We start from the raw sequence: 24,409 nt of genomic DNA on the forward strand, positions 1-24,409 counted from the left end.
GAGGAATTCTTTTTAGACTAACCAAAGCGGACGTGACAGTAGATCTTTATGAATGGTCACAATGCAAGTGTGGGTGTGGAGGGGCTCCACTGAATATTTACAAATATTTGAGCGTAGGCAGAATGGCACCTCCCCTCCAGCACTCGGCGTCTCCCCTACAATGGCTGCCCATAACTCTCAGCACCACCGCCCTCCCTACAGTGCCCTGCAGTCTACACATATACTGGCCACGGTACTCTGCATGGACTACACCTGACTGCCTTGATCCATAGCTTTCAGCATGTGGTATTAGAAAAATGCAAGTTAGGATTCATATGATCGATGTTTCCGAAATCAATGCTGGTTGGCATGGAGGAGGTCCTTCTGTTCGAGATACATCATTATGTTTGAGTTCAGAATATGCTCTAAGATACTACGATAAATTGACGTCAAGGATATTGGACAATAATTCCATTCTTAACTTATGCTACCCTTCTTGTAGAGAGGTGTGACTTGTTCATTCTTCCAGCCACTGGGCACACATTTTTGTTTGTGGGATCTGTGAAGGGTTATAGTAAATGGAGGGGCTAATTCAGCTCTGAATAGGGATTCCATTGGGCCCTTGGGCTTTGTTCCATTTTGACGATTTCAGCTGTTCCTCAACGCCACTGACACTAATTTGTATTTCACTTATCTTTTCAGAGGCACGAGAATTAAATTGGGGCAATACTCCTCGGTTTCCCTTTGTAAAAGAACATTTGAATACAGAGTTTGGAGTTTCTGTTTTTGCTTTGGTACTCTCTATTTTAGCTAATGATTCGTCCATGAGAGACTGGACATTAACTTTGTTGCCACTAACGTCTTTAAATATGACCACAATTTATTTGGGGTTTCTGGAAGATCATTTAACAGCATACTACTTACTAGGAAATAACAGTTTCATAGGTGTGTAATTTTTCAAATCACATGTGTAATCGTAATAACTTTTTCATACACATAATAACTTTTTCATACACATATATCATAAATAATTTGAAACTGGAAGAAAATCTGTGTACTTCGTAATCAACAGACAGATAGATAATGAAAGAGATAATGTATTTATTCAAGTATAACTGTGTAGGTATGTAATGAAATGTACTAAAAATTTTAGATCTGTAATGAGATATAATAAACGGTAAATTAAGTAATGAAAATTATCTATTTATAAATGCCTTAAAACTGTATGTATTTACTAAAAAGTACATGAAGTATGACTTCAGCTGATCTCCCCAGACTCCTTATTTAGGCCTATGCAAATTCTTCTTTCAGTTTAGAGGAACTATTAAGTTCTTCTTTAATTTTTAATTTGGAACAGCATATACCAATTATTGCTGGTTTCTGGGTGAGTTTTAGTTTTACTGTACTATACTGACGAGTTTCTCTTACTATACCTTCACGAAGTTAGAAACTGAGAATTCTTTAATTTCTTTTGGTTCTATTTATCCTTGTTTCTCACTTACGTTGTGACTGATGTTGCTTACAAGATGTTAAAACTGTAAAATTATGTTAATTATTTGATTGTTTATGAAGACTACTTCTGCACAGGGGTTTCATGGGCATAAACTAAGTTGTGTTGAAGGATAATTAGGCCCATTTTTAAGGTCAATTCTTGGAGGCTGGTGATGTGAGCATAAATCTCTTCCACGCCAAAAGCTGAGACGGATAAATCATCTATAAACCCCAGGCAGTTTGTTCTTGTTGAGGGATTTGCCCCAATTTTAATTTTATGTGAGCTTTTTTTTTCCAAAGTCTTCATGACAAAAAAAAAAAAAAAAATGGCTCTGAGCACTATGGGACTCAACTGCTGTGGTCATCAGTCCCCTACAACTTAGAACTACTTAAACCTAACTAACCTAAGGACATCACACACATCCATGCCCGAGGCAGGATTCGAACCTGCGACCGGAGCAGCAGCGCGGCTCCGGACTGGAGCGCCTAGAACCGCACGGACATCGCGGCCGGCTTTCATGACATAATCAAGGCCTACATTAAAAAGCAGTGGGGATACTCCATGACCCAGTCTAAGACCAGTTTTTATTGTGAAAGTATTTTAAATATTTCCCTTAATTTTAACTTGGAATTTCTGTTGGTTAAAGTTCTGCCAAGGAATTTTGTTAATTTGGAACGAAAACAGTGTTATCTGAGGGTTATAAAAATATGAATTTGTGGATATTATCTTATGCTTTCTCTGAAACCTTTGTGTGAAATAAAGAGCGCTTTCTTTGTGTGTTTGTGCTATTCCATTATTAGATTCAGACGTGCGTTTGGTCTGGAAAGCTTCTCTATGAGTTTTCCCTTACAGAAGCTTTCCAGGCCAAATCCCTCCTTGGTATTCTCCAAGTTATGGTTCCAGAGTGTTTTTGACCTTGTTGTAAACTATACGAGAAAAATTTTCGTATGTGCAGTCTACAATTATTCCTCTGCAGTTAAGTGTCATGTGGCCGCAACAGCACACCTAAGACCATTTGTCTGGCTTGGCTTTGGGTGAAACTTGCATCACTAAAGCGCTGCAGTCGGTGTGATAAACAATGAATGTATCCAGGGCTCTGGAAATTTCTTTGTGATCCATGTTGTGACTAGACATTCGTGCAGATTTATGACCGCAGCTTTTCTTGCATATACCCAGGTTATTGCACAGATTGCTTGCCTGGTTCACTGCTTCCATTGTAATTGTTTAGTTCTTTGACTGTGCATCCAGTCTAAACAATGGCCAAAGGACCTATTATACCAGACCAGTGGGTCATCACAATTTAAAATATTGATGAATATCTCAGTGAGGATGTCTACTCTTTCTAAGTTATTATGTGCTAATTTTTCTGACTATTCTGTCAGCATAGATGTCTGCCGAAGGTCTTTTTAACAGTCTCATGACTGGTTCTTCTTGAAATTTCCTTTTTTCATTTATAGGGTTTTTTAAGATGTTTACATTTTTTCTCATGTTTCTAGGGTGGACTTACTATAGCTTATCATTTCTAAATTTGATTCTTCTGATTTTTTGGTATGATGGTTTATCCAAGCTTGGCTGAGAAATGTACCAGAGTGTAACAATTATTAGCAAACACTCATCTTCATTTCTTGGAGATCTCCGATGCTGCAGTATCTGTAAAATTTGCTGCAATTTGCTGAGTACTTGAGTGTGAGCAGTTTATTTCGTACTGCTCAGATAAATTTCAAAAAATTCATATTGATACAATGAATGTCCACCCCCCCCCCCCCCCCCCATGATCCATGGACCTTGACGGGGAGGCTCGCGTGCCTCAGCGATACAGATAGCCATACCGTAGGTGCAACCACAATGGAGGGGTATCTGTTGAGAGGCCAGACACACGTGTGGCTCCTGAGGAGTGGCAGCAGCCTTTTCAGTAGTTGCAGGGGCAACAGTCTGGATGATTGACTGATCCAGCCTTGTAACACTAACCAAAACAGCCTTGCTGTGCTGGTACTGTGAACGGCTGAAAGCAAGGGGAAACCACAGCCGTAATTTTTCCCGAGGGCATGCAGCTTTACTGTATGGTTAAATGATGATGGCATCCTCTTGGGTAAAATATTCGGGTTGTAAAATAGTTCCCCATTCGGATCTCCGGGCGGGGACTGCTCAAGAAGACGTCGTTATCAGGAGAAAGAAAACTGGCATTCTACGGAACGGAGCGTGGAATGTCAGATCCTTTAATCGGGCAGGTGGGTTAGAAAATTTAAAAAGGGAAATGGATAGGTTAAATTTAGATATAGTGGGCAGGAGGAACAAGACTTTTGGTCAGGTGAATACAGGGTTATAAATACAAAATCAAATGGGGGTAATGCAGGAGTAGGTTTAATAATGAATAAAAAAATAGGCATGCGGATAAGTTACTACAAACAGCATAGTGAACGCATTATTGTGGCAAAGATAGACACAAAGCCCACGCCTACTACAGTAGTACAAGTTTATATGCCAACTAGCTTTGCAGATGATGAAGAAATTGAGTAAAATATTCCGGAGGTAAAATAGTCCCCCCATTCGGATCTCCGGGTGGGGACTACTCAGGAGGACGTTGTTATCAGGAGAAAGAAAATGAGTGTTCCACGGATCAGAGCGTGGTATGTCAGATCCCTTAATCAGGCAGGTAGGTTGACCTCCATATCTCTGACGCGAGCCCACTCAACAACAAAAAAAAAACCGACGTCATATTATGGCCCCCACTGTCCCATGCAACTTTTGTCCCACCAACTTTTCAGCTCATATCATACTTTTGGAGTTATTCTTGGTGGCAATAGTTAGTCACTCACCCTGTAGTATTCCTTTAAGTCTTATATTGTTGATGAGTTATTAACTGTCATTTAATGGTACTCGTGATGTGCTTGTGTTAAATTTTCACTGTGCCAATGCTTTGAAATGGCATACCGCTACTGCAGGCTATAACACAAAACAGCTACGCAAAACTAAATATGGCACCTGCCACACCGATTATAGACATTGTGCATAATGTCAAAATGACGTCACGTTTGCAGGCAGTCTTGGGAGATGAGCTCTACTCCATTGTTTCTGGTGCTCCGAATTTTTATGCTTTCAATGTTTTTATGAATGCATTGGTTCTCTTGGACAAGTAAAAATCAAAGCAAAAATTGAAATACTAGAATTTTTATTTTCTTAATCTTCAATTACTATTAACGATATAAGATTCGTGATACAATCTGTTTTTAATAAGATTTAAAATGCCTAATTATTTCATCAATAATTCCATTTTAATTTACAATGTCGCAATAAATATTCATGTAACATAAGAATACTGGATTTGAACAAGGGGCGCGAAATTGTACTCTCAGCCATTGCACTACCAACTCACTTGCTTTTACTATGCGAGAGTGGCCTGATGAAGTCGTGTTAAAAGTTTGACCATTATTTTCTCTTAAACTACCTAGTATTGGCACCTAAGGCGAAGCAGATGCCACTTTATTTTCACCCCTCTTCTACCATGCCAAGTTTCCACTGCATCAGATAAGGACACGTGACTGGTGCCCCTTGTTGGACAAGGAAATGTACTACCTCCGACACTTTTTAATCTAATTTTAGAAAACAGAGACAAAAGGGGGACCCAACCGCTGGAGTATGACTGGGTAACAACACAAGAAACTGGCCTGCATATTCGGATGATGATGTTCTAATAAATGGTGCAAAAAAGGACTTGCAGCTCATGAAAAATTCTCACAGAAATATTACAAGGCAAGCAGGGCTACAAAGCAATGAGGAGAAAACTGAGTACATGATCGTGAGCATGGTACCCAATTATAACACTGCACTGAAAGTTGTTTAAGCCACTTTTAAAAGAACAGACATATTTAAATACTTAAAAAGCATTTTTAGCGAACAGAATAGAATGGAAAATGAGATTAAGGCAAGGATCACAGCTGCAAACAGGGATATTTTGGCTTATTGGATGTGCTATGCAGTATATCGGTTTTGAGAAGTTGTAAAATCAGACTATACCAAAGTATTATTCTCCCTGTAGCTCTATACGAGTCTGAAACATTAAATTTAAGACAACAGATAAACCAGACCTTCTCGTCTTTGTGAGAAAGATATTAAGGAAAATATTTGGCCCCAAGAGGGGCACACAGTTGTACGAATGGAGGATATTTAAAAAAAATCCGGAAATGGCAGACCTATACTTAAAAGCTAATATTGGTCAAACAATGAAGAAAGTTAGATTGATGTACATGAAGAGGATTATGAAGTAGTATTCTCAGGACCTGTGGAGATCTGAAAGGGCTGAGGAAGGCCACAGACAAGATGAAAGGATGATATCAACAGAGATACAGAGATGAAGGGCCTGATAAAAGGAGAATGGGCCACAAAAGTCAGGAACAGAAATGATTGGTGGCAGAATATGCAGAAAGCATATGGTCTCCTAGGGCAAAGTGACAATTAAGATGCCCTATTCCTACATAATGGCCCTTAAGTGACTGTGAAGTCATTAAAACACATTTGAGCTTGCGTATCACCTGCTGATGTAAAAACCTACATCAACTGAATTAAGTAAACTGATTGACAGATAATTTTTACTGCCAAGTGCTGTAATCAATGAAATGCTTTTGGAATAGTCGAAATTCACTACCAGATACATTAAAAATTTTACTGACATTGCCTCTAATTTTGAAAAAAAAAAAACAGCATTATTTTAACTACTGGCAGATAAGTAATTGGAGTGGAGTATTCTCAAATAAATACAAAATGCAGTGGGAGGATAAGTTCATTGAAGAATGTAATGTTCAAAAGTGCATCTGTGGACCAACAATCACTAACATTTCATCCGCGTCATGTAAAAATAAATAGCAAATCCCATACCTCCCCAGTATAATCATGAGAATTCATTGATCCTTGGTTAAAAACTTGGTCTCATATAGAGCACTGTTTAAGCAGAGCTTGAAAGACATTTTGATAGGTAACTCCTTCTATTCTAAAGCTGAATATCTTAACAGGGGCTATTAGACCAGCTTCAATAAAAATGTATGTTAGGTTTCAGTTTTGACAGCACTTAGTCACAACAGTCAAGATTATATATGTTGTATATGATAAATTTATTAAAAGTGCATAACTATATTTCATTCTGACAGTGTATTCATTCTGTAAATATTAGCAGTTCCAGTTTACTGTAATGTATCCACATATTTTGACAATCTCCTGACAAAATGATAGGGCCAGTGAGTATTATATTAAAATGTTCTATGTTTTTTATGTTATAGTTTCTGACAAGTTGCACATCCATAACAATCATCTCATTTTTGGGTCTGTGGAATGAAAACTGAATCTACTAATCTAATCTAATCTTGTATGAATAAAACTAACTGATTTCAATTACGTGAAATATTGTATTGGAAAATATCATCAAGGACGAGCATTACCAGACACATGATTACAAAAGCCAGGTCATTAAATACCATGTGTAAATGCACAAAAGTCACATTTTTCTCCATAAAGTGTGAGACTAAAGACTGATTCTTTCCCTACAGTTTCAACATCTTTCTCAGAAATTTTCGATTTTGAAGAACTGTCAAGAATGTTTGTTATAGGACAAATACAATGGTGTGCTGTACCTGCTGAGTTACATGTTTCTGGACCATTATTTTGATGTTCTTAAAATGAATCATGAATTTTGTGCAGAAAAAATTAACCAACTTGTTGTATCTTTAGTAATTCTTCCTCTGTGTAAATATGAGGACCTGTATAGAATAGCACCATTGACTGAACAACAATCTAATGTCAATACTAAACACTAGCTGGGAACAGTAAGAAATGCCCAAAACATTGACAAGGGGCCTCAATACGAAACACCCACTAATTCTCCAACGAAGCCGCTTGAACCGGAAGATGTACGTGGTGAACAGAACAGAAATATATCTGTGTTTGTTAAGATACCCACTGTATACATGTAGCCAAGAGATACTATGCTTAAGTCTCTCCGTAGCACTCAGGGGCCAAGCAGGTAACATGAGTAGCACTGTAGTTAATGCAGATTAACAAGTTTTATGATGTCCACACAACTTAGGAAGAGCTCCAGCAGTTAACCTCAACATGTCCAAAGCAGCAGAAGGGTTAAATATCATAAATATAACTGAGAATTAAATTTATGAACATGGAACCAGGGCCATAATGACAATGGTTGGGGCTCCAGCGCACACATCCAAATCATGGCCCCATCCCTCAACTTCCATGCCTGCCCTCTCCATGCTTCCATGCTCACAAAATGTCACCCACACATTGTTACATGTCCCCCAACCCTCTTTCTTTCCCTTTGTGCATATTATGGAAATCATATGCTAGAGAATAAACTCTTAATGCCAATATTTCATACAGGTTGAAAGCTTTGACAAGCAGTTTGTCAAATGGTCATTAGATGCTAAACATTTGATGGCACTGTTATAAGAGATCATTTACTTAATCACATCAGAATCATCAAACACTCTATATAACAACAAACAATGGATGAATCATGTAAACATAAATTTGTAAAACTGCCGATTGTGTATAAACAAACACGTAACCTATAATGTTATGGAGCTAGGAAATTTTGGACCAAAAGCTGGCTGCATCTAATGGAAATGGTGTTCATGCGCTCTTTAACAGTGCAAATGCTTGGGTATGGATCACACTGCATAAGGCTGGTAACAGTCTGCTCTCGTCCAAAATCTCACAGCACCACTTCTCCAGATAATCCCCATCAACCTGTGTTGCTTCTGGTTCTTACAACTGCAGAGCACACTCTGTTTTAAAGACCTTCGTATGCACCTGTTATGTCCGTACTCTAAAACTGCAAGGCCCCTTGTGGTCTATTTTTTTCTAGTACTTTGCTCCGAATTATTGAAAGAGTAACACAGTTCTAGGATTCAGTTTTCTTTTTAAGACTTACTGCTACAGTTCACTTCTCACATTATTTAATCATAAGAATTATGTGTGTGAGAGGGTTAAGAATGACAACAAATCTTTTTTAATTTCACAGATGGTGTCATACTCCCAGACCAACATGCTGAGTTTAGTGACATTAGTGTTACACTGAAAGCACTCAGAGAACAAGGTTTTGAATTCTGTCACCTTACCATGCTGTAATCAAACAGTTACTGCAGGATGTGTTGGTATACATCCTCTTTATACATCTTTGTATATATATATATATATATATATATATATATATATATATATATATATATGAATTAATAGAGGGAAACATTCCACGTGGGAAAAATATATCTAAAAACAAAGATGATGAGACTTACCAAACAAAAGCGCTGGCGGGTTGATAGACACACAAACACACACACAAAATTCTAGCTTTCGCAACCAACGGTTGCTTCATCAGGAAAGAGGGAAGGAGAGCGTAAGACGAAGGGATGTGGGTTTTATGGGAGAGCATAAGGAGTCATCCCAATCCCGGGAGCGGAAAGACTTACCTTAGGGGGAAAAAAGGGCGGGTATACACTCGCACACACACACATATCCATCCGCACATACACAGAGACAAGCAAAATGTCTGCTTGTGTCTGTGTATGTGCGGCTGGATATGTGTGTGTGTGCGAGTGTATACTGTCACTTCTTGGTAGAACAAATTAATTATAAATGAAAAACATAATATTATGTACATTCTACATGATTAATTTATTTAGTTAACTGATTTTTGGCTTACAACACTATCATCAGACTTGAACTGACTATTGTCATCAATAAATTACAATATTGTAAACAGAATTGGAAAAGATATTCTCACATGTAGTGAGGCACAAACTCTGAGTAAATGTCATCTTTGACACTGCAATGGTAACGTAATGAAAAAGTCAAAAAGTGAAGAGTAAATAACTGTAAAGGGAAAAAACCTAGGAAAAATATTAACATCGAAGAACTTTTAACATTGCAGCGCATCATCAGCAATTGTGAATAATTTAATGATTATAAAGAATCCACCTGGAATGCAAATAGAAACCAGATGTTGACCTAGGTTTCAGTGCAGATAACCACGCCTTCTTTGGAACACACTAAAACTACAAACTGCCTAAAGACCATGTTGGACCATGCCTCTTTAGGCAGTTTGTAGTTTTTGTGTGTTCGAAAGAAGGCGTGGTTATCTGTGCCGAAACCGTCAGCATCTGGTTGCTATTTGGAATTGAGGTGGATTCTTTATAATCATTAACATTAAACTGAAAAACAGTGCCTACATAACAATTTGAATTAAATTAACTTTCCAAATAAGTAAAAGAAGCTATGAATGAAAACACAGGACACTGGTGTAATATACAGTATTTTCATTCTTAAAGTTCAAAATATTCTACGAAGAACTAAGGGAACATTCAATCAACACAATAAAATTAGTTTTTGATGAGAGTATTAGAAAAGAGTTTGAACAGGTATCACATGTGGAAAGTGATACAGAAATGGAGTAAAAGATAGAACTGACAGGTTTAACAACAGAATACATTGACTACATATGCAGCCACAATAAAATAAATAAATACAGGAAAATAGAAGTGTGAAAGGAACAGATAGTGTGGGATACATTGGAAAACTGTAAGGATTAAGAGAAGTTTAAAAGTAGGGAAGTGTTGAACCATGTTTTGTCATTTAATATTAAATAAGGACTATGGGCCAGGTGTTTGTTGATTACCAGGGCTTCCAACAAGCTGAGTTTTTGGCCTTTGTTTGCTAATTGGAGGGAATAGGACTGGGGCTCACTCATCAGTACATGGTCAGAAAATGTGGATCGCAATTCTGCAACCTCCAGCTGCATTCATGTTCAGCTGGTCTAGTCTGCCTGATTGCCCAGTACAAAATTTATCGCAATCAGGACAATTAATTTTTATACTCTACTGTAATTGGATCCTATCTCTGCTGTTGGAAATACACAGAGCTGTGGTGTTCCTCAAACACTAGGCAACCCTATAGTTTCAGGATTTCATTGTTTTTGCTACACTCTGTGATACATGTGCTAGATATGGGATTGCACACCACTTCCTGCAGACACTTGAAGAAACAGCAGAAGGAGCATAGAGGACAGGCATAATTTTCAGTTTCTGTTTCCTATGAAAGATATCATCAAGCAAGAATAGGTTGTAGCCATTGGTTGAGGCAATAAATTTTATTGTGTCTAATTCTGCCTTTAAACCTTCTTTGGACATGGAAACAGATAGGAAATGGTGCACCACTAAGTGGAAAGCTGCATGTTTGTATGCTACCAGTTGTTGTGAGTAAGAACACATTACTGTGTCTTGATGCAATTTTTCTATAAATTTTGAAATTATGTTTTTGTGCTGATGTCAATGGTTAGATGTACGAAGTTTATGGGTTTGTTGCGTCTCCATTTCTTAACTGAAACCTTTCATATTGATTGTTTCAGTTATAAAAAAAAGCTGTTGAGGTGTCTTGCATTGTCTGTCCATGTCCACATTACACCATCTACATGCCTGAACCAGTATTTAATATTTGCATTTAAAGGTTCTTCATTCAAAAATATTGTCCAAAATTCTCCATGAATATTTCAGCCAAAAGTGGACTTAGATGGGATTCCACAGCTAAGCCAGCTACCTATTATACAAAGTATTGTATTGTATTCTATTGTATATGTATTGGTCCTATGAATCATACACTGTACAGGGGTACATAATGATATAGGACAAGTCAAATAATTTGCAATAAAGTTTAAGAGAAAAACTGTTGTATGGTTTTCAGTATATAGCAATATAACTCTAACATATGGGAATAACATTTCACAAATACACAAATAAATTTTACACAGACACATTTCATGCTTTCGGCCTTGATTATACAGACACACGCATATATGTAATAGACCACATATAATACACAGATAAACCTACATGTACACATTTCTTATTTTGACCTTAATTGTATAAACTATTTAAACTTTTCACATATTTACATTGTAGATAAAAATTCATCAGCACTATAGTAGCAATTCTGTAGCAAGTAGTCACTCACTGCAGTTTTGAATTTATGCATGCCAGTTATTGCCTTAATTTTTTTAGGTAGTTTGTTATACAGTTTTTTTCCTGCTTGCAAGGGTCCTTTTTGTTTTAATGATGCATGTGAAAACTGCATATGTAAATCTTGATTATTCCTTGTGTTGTATGAATGGATATTTTGGAGCAATCTTGCTATTTTCATCTACGATTTTCCTTATAAACATTATTGTTTCTAGAATATATGGGCATGGTAATGGAACAATATGAAGCTTTTTAAATGATGGTTTGCATGAACATCGAGGTGCTGAGCCTTCCATGGCTCTTATAATTCTTTTTTGTGCAATAAAACAGCTTTTGCTGGGTGGTGAATTTCTCCAGCAAATTAAACCATATCTTAGTAGTGATTCTGCTTGGGCATAGTACACATTTTTTATGGCTTGCATTGATGTGCATTCAGCAAGAATTTTTATACTATAACAAATGGTATTCAATTTACTACATAGGTGTTGTGTATGTTTCTGCCATCTTAGGTCATCTTGGATCCAAACACCCAAAAATTTGGTGCTATTTACAATTTCAAGTCTTTTGCCTAACAGTTCTATGGTTGCAGTTAAAGGCTGTTTATTCTGCACTGTGTGTAGATGCATAGTGTTTGTTTTATGTGTGTTTATTATTAAGTTGTTCATTGCGAACCATTCTGATACATGTGAAGTGCTCTTTTTTATTTCATTTTGGAGTTCTTCTAGGGTCTTTCCTTTGATAAGTATATTTGTATCATCGGCATATTTAATGTACTTATAGTTAGGGCTGGATGGTTCCAGGTCATTTACAAACAGCAAGAACAAGATTGGTGCCAGTACGGAACCCTGCGGCACACCATATTTAACACACTGTTCTTCTGATTGATAGGAAGTTAAATTGTTTCCTTTTTTGTACAAGACTTCAACTATTTGGGGGCCTCTGACACCAACTGCTTTCTAAGCAGTAGACCATGGTTAATGATGTCAATGGCTTTTGAAAAATCTAGGAATATTGCTGCTATGTGTTCTTTTTTATCTAATGCATTTAAAGCTTCATTTAAGAAATTGATAATAGCTGTCTCATTGGATTTACATTTTTTGAAACCATGCTGTGTAGCTGAGAAAAGTTTATTTTTTTCAGTGAATTCTATGAGTTTTTTATAAAAGATTTTTTCAATTATTTTAGAAAAAACAGATAGTAAAGAGACAGGCCTATAATTTGTTGTATCTGTTTTTCACCCTTTTTGTACAATGGCTTCATTTTAGCTATTTTTAACCTTTCTGGAAAGATTCCCTGAGAAAGTGAACTATTGCATATGTCTACCATGGACCTAACTACTAAGGGTGCACATTTTTTAATGATATGGTCTGGTATGTTGTCAGTACCAGAGGAAAATTTTGATTTTAGCTCCCCTATTGTTTTTAGCATTTCCTGTTCATCTGTTGGGTATAGGAAGAGAGACTTGTTACTAGGGATAGTTTTAATCTGATTTGCAGTGACAGCATATCGAAAGTTTTGCTTCACCAGAATCTCAGCTGCCTCAAAGAAATATGAGTTAAAATTATTTGCTATCTGCTGGGGATCAAATATTACAGAAGTGTTTTTGTTCAGTTTGATATTATGGTATTCTCTCCATTTCACTCCTGTTTCATGCCTTACAATGTCCCATATGGCTTTCATTTTATTTTGTACATTTGCTATGAAGGAACTACTTGCCATTCTTTTTGCATCTTTTATGACTTCAGTTAAAATCTTTTTGTAATTCTTAAAACAGGAATCAAATTCGGGGGATGTGGTGTGCTGTCTAGGTATTTCCTGAAGTAATCTCTTTTTCTTCACAGATATTTGTATCCCTGTTGTGACCCATTTTATTTTCAGATCCTTTTTTGTGACTGTCTTTTTATGGAGTGGAAAGCAAAGTTCGAAATAATAGCTAAAACTATTTAGGAATTTGTTGAACTTATCATTCGTACTTTTACATTCATAGATGTCCTCCCAAGTTTCTTTACACAGATAATTAAGGAAATGTTGTATATTCTGGTCATTATACTTCCTAGATGTAGTAGTTACACATTCAGTTGAACTAAACGGTTTTCCTAATCTTATACTAATTTATTGGGCAGTGTGGTCCCCAAAGCCTGTATTGTGGGGTTGTGTGGTATGTTTCAAGGGCTTATTTGTAAATATTTGATCAAGGATTGTGGCTGAGGTTTTTGTGATGTGTGTTGGCGTTTCTATAGTAGCCTTTAAATTGAAAGTTGCTAAGAGGTACAGTAAAGCAGTTTTTTGATTGGAATTACTTGCAAAGTCAATGTTAAAATTCACACATATAATTAGTTTTCTATTTTTTTGTGTAGTCTTGTGTAGGATATTTTCAAGGTTCTTTAACATGACGTTAATATTGCCAGTTGGCGCCCTGTATAGACAAATTATAGCAATTTTTTCGTCTGTGATTTCAATTCCATTTACCTCAATATCTTTCTCTACGTATAATTTTTCTAGATATGGTATACATTTAAAATTTATGCTATTTTTAACATAAATGCTACTACTGCCATGTTTATACAATTTCCGACAAAAATAACTACCCAATACAAGATTTGGAATTCATAGTATATGAAGTTTCTCTTTGTCAAGCCAATGTTCAGTAAAACATAATACAGAGGTGTTTTTCATGTCACTTTCCAACAAAATTTGAAATTCATTTACTTTGTTGTATAGCGATTGCACATTTTGATGAAATACTGTCAGGTTTGGAGTTAAACACGAGTTCTGAAACATACTATCCTTAGTACTTATATTTATATTGAAATTTCTGCCTGGAAGATATTTTTCATTTTCAATTTTCACTTTCCCTTGGAACTGGAAATACTTTTGCACTAAGTATGTCAGGGTAGTCAGTGTCAAAGTCATTCAATTCCATACTGTTAGTGTTAAACCTGTAGATCAATTCAGTCACAATAATAACACATTCCCCTACTGGTACAATGGAAAACAAATTGCAGACATCAAAGGATACTAATTTCCTACAGTGTGAGATAAATAGGTTTTCATCTTCTTTCCAAGGTCCACTGAGTTCTAAATACATGCTTTGGTGGCAGTCATGTGTATACAGGGCATTTGTAAATGAATGGTACAGTTTCAAAAATTATTTTTAAATTGACTTATTACTTTATATGAGCAAACCTTACAACATAAGTACAAGTTTTTGATGCATCAATCACAATCTTTAATATGTGCACCCTTGATCACCCATCTACATGGTAATCAAATTCTTCTTGTTCTCAGTGTAGCAAGTCCTCTATGATGGTCTACGGTACATGCTTTATTTCATAACACACTTTCTCAAGGGACACAGGCAATGGCAGTACATAAATTCAGTCTTTCACAAACCCCCACAAAACGAAATTGCAGGGTGTTAAATTTGGCGAACAGGATGGCAAGAGAAGAATGTTATCATCTGCTGTTGCAGCAGATCCAGTCCAGCATTAGTGAAGACCAAGATTAAGAAGCTCTCATGCATTCCTTGAAAATGGGGTGTTCTCATACATTCCTGCAAAAATGGGGTGGAGCACCACCCAGCTGCAAAATGTAGTCATTGTAAATGGTGTTCAGCTGGGGTTACAACCAGATTTTGAATATGTTTCGAATTGAGTTATCTGTCACCGTTTGCTCTTGACAAAAAATGGGCCTTGCACTTTCCCATGTGACACTACACACAAAATGTTCACTTTTGGAAAGTTACATATCAGCATATGTGATTTCTGGCTTGCCCAGAGATATACATTGTGTTTTCACCTTGCCACTTACGCGGAAAGTGGCTTCCTCACAGGAGGTGAGGCTTTCTATTAAAAAAAAAATGTGTGTGTCCCATTTTTAACTCCAGCACTTCACAAAAGTCACACCATTTCACTTTTTCTGCTGGTATAAGACCAACACGAATCCCACTTTGTGTAGTTTAAAACATAGCTGCTTGCACAGTACACTCCACAACTATAATCTTTGGCATCAACAATTCCCTCCTTGTTTTACTAAGTGACTTTCAAGGACTTCAGTGAACTGTCTCACACACTCTTTTGACATTTGCATCAGACATACGAGGTGCTATCCAAAATTATTGGGACTGGTGCTGCCATCTGTTGTAAACCTTACCTTTGGACTAATGATCACCATCACCCTCAAAGTAGTTCCCATCCGCAAGTACCCACCGGTCCCAGCCCTTCTGCCAGTGGTCAAACATTTTCTAGAATTCCTGTTCTTTGAGGGTGTTTATTACTGCCAGCAATGCTTCTCAAATCCTCTCTAGAGTGTCGAACTGACGTCCTTTCAACTTGAGTTTCAGTTTTGGGAATACCTAATACTAAGTCTCAAGGTGCCAAATCTGGCGAATACAGTGGGTGGGGTACAACCACCATGATGTTTTTTGCCAAAAAGGTCCTGGCGAGCAAAGACATGTGACAGAGCACGTTGTCGTGATGCGGCAGCCAGTTCCTTTGATGCCAAAGTTTGGGCCGTCACTGCTGTACGTTTTCATGGAGTCATCGCAAAACACCACAGTAGTATGTGGAATTCACATTTTGGTTGGGTGGGATGAATTCTTTGTGCACAATTCCCTTGGTACCAAAGAAAATGATTATCATGCTCTTCACTTTACTCTTCACCTGTCTCGCTTTTTTGGGTCTTTCACTGGCATGATTGTTGCTTTGTCTCTGGATCATAACCATATATCCAGCTCTCGTTGTCAGTGATAACCCGTTACAAGAAGGTTGGATCATCAGATGCGGTCTGACGAAGGTCAGTCCTGTTCGTGGATCCATTGTAAAATCACCACACACCAAACACAGAGTATTACGGAAATCATTGTGGACATGCAGCACATCCTCCCAGCTGAATGCCACTCTGCACACTGACTCATCAGATATGCAGCTCCCGCCACCTAGCAGTGCATAGATCTACTACTCCTACTTTCCAGATAGCAGCACCAGACCCAAAAATTTTGGATTCCACCTCATACAAGGTTGACCAGGACTGTTCCTCTGACAAAGGCATCCAGATCCCACAAATTTTTGGTACCATCTTTTCCTGCTGTCATGCCATCTTCAATACAGAAGTTACACCTGCGTCGTAAGCATGACAAGCAAATAGTGGGTAGCCCATCAAAAACTTGAATAGATGTCTCTGTTTATACTGTAAGGTTTGCTCATATAAAGTAATAAGTTGATTTATTAATAATTTTTAAAACTGCACCAGTCATTTATAAACACCATATATGGGGTGACTCACATAACATGTAATCGGGTTTTATTTTGTTAATAGTTCTCAATACTAAAACGAGGTTTGCAGCAGAGAAATTAATGAAAACCAGACTCATAAATTACTTAGATGCTCACAAACTTCTAAACTGGAATCAACATGGCTTTCGCTCGGGCCACAGCACAGAATCAGCTATCCATGCCTATACCAAAGAGATTGTCAGGAGTCTCGATACTAAAAAATGTGTAGTGGGAATTAACTTCGATTTATCTAAAGCTTTTGATACAGTAAATCACAAAATTCTCTTAAACAGGATGGAGGCATTAGGTGTAAGGGGAGTTGTGAAGCAGTGGTTTGAATCTTACTTTGAAGATAGAACTCAGGTGGTAGAAATCATTGCAGAACATAAAAATCAGAAAATCAAGTGGGTCTCAGATGCAAAAAAATTGGAAATAAGTGTCCCACAGGGCAGTGTTCTTGGTCCCTTATCATTCTTGCTTTATATAAATGACATAAAAAATCCTAATATTTCTACCAAAATAATGTTATTCGCAGATGACACTAGCATAATTATAAGTGATGATAAAAAATCATTAACCACCACAACTGATATAGTCCTGAAATATATTCAACATAGGTTTAATGCTAATGAGTTAACACTTAACCTAAGTAAAACAAATTATATACAGTATGGCAAAGCAACTCAAGACATGGACCTCCAGTTAAAACTAATGGATAAGAAGATAGAGAGTGTACAATCCACAAAGTTTTTGGGCATGCACATTGATCAAAACTTAAGCTGGAAAGACCATCTCAAGTACTTATCCCACAGGCTCAATTCGGCATGTTTTGCATTGAGGATATTATCTAGAGTATGCAGCACAGACTTACTAGACTAGTGTATTTTGCTTACTTTCAGTCCATCATGTCTTACGGCATAGTGTTCTGGGGTAAAACTAAATCAAGCTTAACAGATATCTTCAAATTTCAGAAAAGAGCTATACAAATCATAACACATAACTCTCCAAGAACTCATTGTAGGCCCCTTTTCAAAGAACTGCAAATACTCACAATACCATCACTGTATATTTTTAAAAGCATTCTATGTACAAGAGCACATATGAAAAATCTATGTACAAATGAGGGCTGCCATAATTATAATACTAGAACTCGTAAGAATTTGTATGTAGAAAGGGTAAGGACAACACAAACCCAAAAGCATGTAAGTTATTTTGGAATAAAACTTTACAATGCTCTGCCAGTGTACATGCAGGAAATAATAGATGAAGTGAAATTTAAGACTGAGCTTAAAAATTACCTTTTAAGCACAACTTTCTATGACGTAGATGAGTACTCTGATTGTGTGTAAATTTATTGCCAAAAATTTTAATTTACATGTCTAAATTTGTACTTTTAAAAATTATTATGTCTGTAGTGCTTGTACTAGTATGATAACTTTGTTGTGACAATTCCTACATTATGTAAATGATTTACAGAAAGTTAATAAAATGAAATGAATGAAATGAAATGGAATGATAGTATGCTCAGGAGCCTGACCTCTGGTATGTGATAAATAGTCTTAACTCTTGTACTGATCACGATTGTGAAGCCAGTAGGATTTTTTGAAATAGAGTGATGTACTTTTTAAACAGCATCCAAAAGAGCTTGAAAAGATGGGTACAGTGATGTAAGGCTTGTTAATGTTGAGGTTGAAACTCTTCCCAAAAGAATTGGAGAAATATTCTAAAACTCACATCAGCTGGAATCAGCTAATGCAATGCAAATAGCTCATGTCACGCTATGTCACTGTATGAAGCCTTTCAAATTGCCTGCACTGCAGAACTAGCAGACACTGCGTCATCTACTGGCAGGTCATTTCTGATTCAACATTCCTTGCATGCAGATACGTACATCAGTGAGTAAAATTTGGAGGTGATAATTTTATATGGTGATTGGTGCCACAAAACATGTTGCCAAGGAATGTGGTATCAGGCAGAAGTGTGTCATTCATACAAGGAATGTGGGATCAGCAAGAGGAGTGTCATTCACATCTTGCACCAACATAAATTCCATTTGTATCATCTGCCACTACATCAGGCACTTGTAGGACACGATTTTAAAAGTCGTATAGAAATCATCAATTTGCTCTGCTTCACTTGTAAGACAATATTACATTTTTCCAATGTGTGCTCTTTACCAACAAAGCAACATTCATGAAATAGGGTAGTGTAAATTTACACAGCATTCACTACTGGGAGACTGAAATTTTGTGCTGGCTTTGTTAGGTACATCATCATCATCCATGACGTGTAAATTTATAGTGCAGTATCATAGGAAATTCCTTTGTGGAACCTTACCTCATCTCAGACTTGTTAAGTGAAAATACATACGCACACTTTATTATGAACATTCTCTCTGTTCTCCTAGAAGTAGTACCACTGGATAAGCGACAGTATATGTGATTTCAATACAATGGTTGCCCAGCTCATGCTTCCCATGTTGCAACACAAATACTGAATGAAAAGTTTCATGATCATTGGATGGAATGGAATACTGCAGTACAATAGCTGGCCAGGTGTTTTGATTTGTATCGCCCTGATTTCTTTCTATGGGGGGCACTGAACGATGTAGTCTATCATGAAGCCCCAACTATGCCATATGTCAAGCACCAGTGAACTGCCATCTTATGTATTTTCAATTGTTCATCTATCTCTTAAATGGCAAGTGAAAATGCATCCTGCACTCATTGATAAACAATTTGAGCACATATGCAAGTAAAATGTAAAAGTATGTTTCATTAAGAAAAGTGTTCATATTGTGGGAGACTGGTTGCCAGTCATTCTGAATACACTGTTTAGCTTATTTAAAGTGTTTTCCATCTAATTACTGTGCTGAGTGGTATTTATAGACACATTTGCCTGAGAGCACATGGTTTACTTTAAGAAGTATTCTGTTGTCTCCAGGCAAAGACACATAAGGTATTATTTTTGTTCAAATCTAAGAAAGTTAATACACTAGCTTCCTTTTTCCCTTGAATGGGGATGTTTACTGTTATGACTGAAAGTAAACAATGACAAGGAGGGTTTAAATGGGAAAGTGCCTGATGAAACTGTCGTTTCCATAAAAACCTGTAAACACACACACACACACACACACACATATTTGAAATAGTTTCCCTAAGCCCCAAATGACACACCCAAAGGTAGCAGATGCTGTAGTTCCATATATAAGAATAATGGCAGTCCCTGTATCTATGTCAAATAGAAAATGAGGGTTTATCTTAGTGGTGTTTACCCATCTTGCTATATATAATGATGGAGCGTCGCATAGCAGCTCTGCTTGGTGATGTTTATACTGCAATAGTTCAGACTCTGGATACATTTCTTTCAAATTTTAGTGTGTTTCTTGGAATATTTTGTGAAGAGTTTCATCCTCAACATTAAAAGGCATTATACTGCTGCATGCAGCTTTTAGACCACTTTTGGATGCAGTTAAGAAAGTATATCATTCTACTTAAAAAATCATACTTGCTTCAATATGAAGACACTTTATGACATATCAAAGTACACATCACTTAGTACTATCATTTGCTCAGAATCTTGTTTGATACATGGACCTATTCACAAAATAAATGGGCTACTTCTGTATGCCTCTGCATATTTTCTTTTATTAGTGTTTTGCACTATTTTGCTATTTTTTCATATTTGATAATCACATATTATTACAATGAAGGGCAACTACAAAATTCAGTAATTTAGATTGAATTCCATACTAATTCCAGAACTACGCCACTGACCATAAAAATGTTGCTTTTCTATTTTATCAGAATTTCCTTTTTTTCATTTTTTCCTCTTTATCTTTTGCATGCCAAGGGCAACTCCTAGAGCAATCTCTGGCACTGTGCAGCCTAGTTGTGGCCCTGCCTGAAATTAGGATACTGAGTGTCACTGAATGGCAGTCTAATGAGGAGTCAGCTGCGAGCTTTGAAAAATGTGGCCATTTCAGTTCAGCGTATTATTATGTATTATTATTTGAGGCAGCAATAAACATATCATAGACCTTGAGCTACTTAGGCACCACTCAAGTGGAACTATACAGAACAAAACAAATGTTGTACAATCATATAGATCTAGCTGTCATTGCAAGAACTGGTAGAATGGCTTACAACAGAGAGCATTAACTGTCTATTTCAAACAATTCTTCTCATTATGTCTGAGAACTGGGTATATTTTACATTCCTACTAAAATTGTATGATTAACACAAAATATTTTTCTCAGGCTATAATTAATTTTCATCTAAATTATAAATGGTTAATATTCATTATTTGTTTAATATTTGTGAACATCATCATAATGTCTGAAGTATTAGCTTCTTGTGCTGCTTGAAGGCTATTATCACTACATCATATGTCATGTAGAAGTACAAAATTATGTACTTAAAAAGTTCTTTCTTCCTCCAAGCTATTCTGGGTCAAAATCTTTTTGAAACCATTCTCTCTTCCTTAGTATTTTGTTATGAGACGAAATTTTGGACTCAGAACCATACAGTAAAAGTAGATATAAAGGGGCAGTAAACAAACATCTTTCAAAACAGAAGACACATTCTCTCAAAAGTTTTTAATCACCATTTGTTACAAACATTATTGTCAAATATAAATGTGCTACATACAACACAGTTTACTGAAATATTCATTTTACCTGAGATGGGGAAACAGTATCATACAGTACCTTAATTACAACACTCAACTGATTAAAAATATTATTTATGGAAAGGCACTCATTAAATTGTGTAGCAAGTGCCTTTAGTGGCAATAACATGTAATGCTTTCTGATACTGAGAAGTCATTAGTATCGATGAACCTGATACAAGTTATGAAGTGGTATCCACTCAGTTCCTTCATTACTATGTTGTGAATTCCCCTGGATTTTTGAATATGTTGATTCTGTGCAACTGTCAGGCTGAAAAATAAAATAAAGGATGAGTTAATTTGGCTGTGATGTTATCTTATCGTAACATGATAATTATGATTAAATTTTTGCTCTGCGGTATTGGTGTCACTATGACAGTTATAAGCAATGAAAATCTCTTAGGAATACTTTAACTGCTATGTCACAGGTATGAAATTTATTAGGTATGTGATTTATTGCTTACTGTTCGATATTTTTCTCAGTAACCTGATTTTACATGCTCTCTCTATCCACTTCTCAAAGAAGGAATAATCCCATCACATCAAGATTTTTCATGTTTGTAGGCATAACTGTGTGTAATATATGCTGGTGGCAGAGGGTTGCACAGGGTTTGCTAGCCAGAGGTCACCCAGAGAAAGTCAGCTATCAAAATAAACACTGCCTCTCTCACCACATGTCAAGGTGACATCTGATGACTAGACAGATGGCTGAGACACATGGGCCTACCACTGATGCCGTCAGTGCCCGGCATGTGGCACACAACATGAGCAGCACTTGAAGGCAGCTGGACACCCATGCAAGTGCCAGTGGGTGATGATGTGAAACGTTGCTGTGCCTGCACCAGTGGCAGCGGAAGGTGACTGCCGTGCCTGGAACTCAACCTCCTGCCTGCCTGAGCAGGAATCTGGCTTGCTGATGAAGTGGGCCAGGGACATCCCTGTCACAATGTGGCTTTAAGTCCAGAAAGTGGACTTGGTGTGGGGAGCAGGTAGGCCAAACTTGTGACTGGTGCTGGTGGCTACAAGTTGCCCCTTCATCAGTTATACCGCCCATTTCCCAGTAGTACCGCCGGGCTGCAAACGAAGCTGCTACAAAGTTACTGCTATTTATTCCCGATAAAAACACATCAGTCATGCCAATGTGCCATTAAGTCACATTCTTGACTACAATACTAAAGCCCACTGGTGAAATCCCCTTGCCTGCATTGCAAGAACCACATCTTACTGCTGTAATGACATTTATTGCAGAGCTCTGCCTGGCACATTTCACAATGAATAAACTCGTCTATTACTGCCTACATCTTGCACTTGCCTTGTAGTGGTGCTTCACTACTCCCCTCTATGCGAAGATTTGATCCCCGAGTACCCCGCTGGAAACAGTGTGTACCAGAGATTCCCAAGTCCTGTGAACATCGTATCATATTTAAGGAACCAGGTCCCTCTACAGAAGTGTCTGGCACCTTTAGCCACATGGTTCAGAAACCATATTTAATATGCAAAGTTTGCTTAGTAGACTTTCTCTTATACTACTATTTTACTTATTTACCACTCCACTTAATAGACCATTAGTTCTCTTGGAACAAACAACACATTGTGCCTTTGTTTTTTGTCCTGCTAGCCATGTGCCCTTGGCAACTGTCTCTCCATGCCCTCATCTCCTGTTCTGAGGCCTTGTATCCTCCTAAGCTCCAGGAAATACATTTCCCATCAACACACACACAACAATGTTCCGAACACACTCACTACAGCTATTGTCGCCTTGGCATCTCCATTGTGTCACTCAGTCTCACAACAATTTGGAACATCATTCAAGACTTTAGCCCTGCAAGAACAGTTCCCCTGGCTTGCTGATGAAGTGGGCCTGGGATATCCCTGTCACACTGTGGCTTAGAAAACATATTTCCAAACCTATCCCCAAACATGAACCACATATGGTACTATTCCGTTTTTGAGCCCTAGACTGAGAAACTTTAAATCTTGGTATTGAAGATGGGAGAAAGTGGGCTAGTAATTTTTTCATGTTGAATTTCTTTGTTTGTGCAGGAAATGGGGTGAGGTGGCAATAGGGACTAAACCACCTGCCCCACAAGCCTACGTGTGGTCTCCACACATCTCTCTCATTTTCTTTTAAACCGCCTCCTCTCTCTTTTGCTCTCCCTGCTACTGTCTTCATCCATCTCTGTTTCTCTTTTGCTGCCACTGCTGACAGTTTATTTATGCATTTTGACACACTTATATTCCTCTGATACATACAAACAAAAATAAGTGTTTATAATATATGGTTAAAATAAAATTGTCTCCCTTCCAAAGCAAGTTCACTCTACACTACTTTCCACAAAAGTGCACAATATTTTTAGGTTGCACCTACAGTACACCAAAGATGTGGTGTCTGATTTGTAACTCAAAGAATTCCATATAACAAAATAGTTTTTTGTAATGTGCTTATGTTACAAGGCACCATTGAATAATTTCCAGGTCAAGACAGTCCATAAAGGCAAAACTGCCCATTACACAGAGATAACATGTCATAAAGTTTTACTGGGGAAAACATGACAACTAAGTTTGGCGACACCAGAACACTGTGACGACCCTAGAACCCTTGCCATGTGTTCACTATGTCAGTTGAAACTACATTTATATCTCAGACAGGATATTGTGTATGTTTTGTACATGCATAAGTACCGTAACTTTGAACCTCTGGAGTTGGTAGTGGATTGTGGTATAGAAAGAAGTTTCAAGTTTTCCTGAGATAATCATCTTAAGAGCATATGTTGAGAATTTTGATGGTTTGGCTTGAATGTAAATTATAGAAGTGGTCTTCCCCACAATGAGTACTTTTGGTTTCGGAAAATTATGGCTTTCTTTTCTCAGGAATTGTTCGTGAACAAAGGGCTATCCAAAACATACGGCCTCCTGAAAAAATGCATTATCACACTGCTCTTTGGTACGTACTGGTACTGTGCACTGACTGACTTCCTACTCTC

General features: G+C 37.3%; 1 protein-coding gene across 1 annotated transcript in view; it reads right to left on the reverse strand.

The window, feature by feature from the left end:
- Positions 1–21,409: 21,409 nt before the first annotated feature.
- LOC126455442 (Down syndrome cell adhesion molecule-like protein Dscam2) overlaps positions 21,410–24,409 on the reverse strand; it is a 259,474-nt gene continuing 256,474 nt past the window's right edge. The window contains exon 18 of the mRNA XM_050091192.1: positions 21,410–21,696. Within this exon, the coding sequence (XP_049947149.1) occupies positions 21,583–21,696 (114 nt within the window). The 3' untranslated portion in view covers positions 21,410–21,582. The remainder of the gene's footprint in view (positions 21,697–24,409) is intronic.

Source organism: Schistocerca serialis, chromosome 2 (assembly GCF_023864345.2).
Source record: "Schistocerca serialis cubense isolate TAMUIC-IGC-003099 chromosome 2, iqSchSeri2.2, whole genome shotgun sequence".
Classification (NCBI taxonomy): domain Eukaryota; kingdom Metazoa; phylum Arthropoda; class Insecta; order Orthoptera; family Acrididae; genus Schistocerca; species Schistocerca serialis.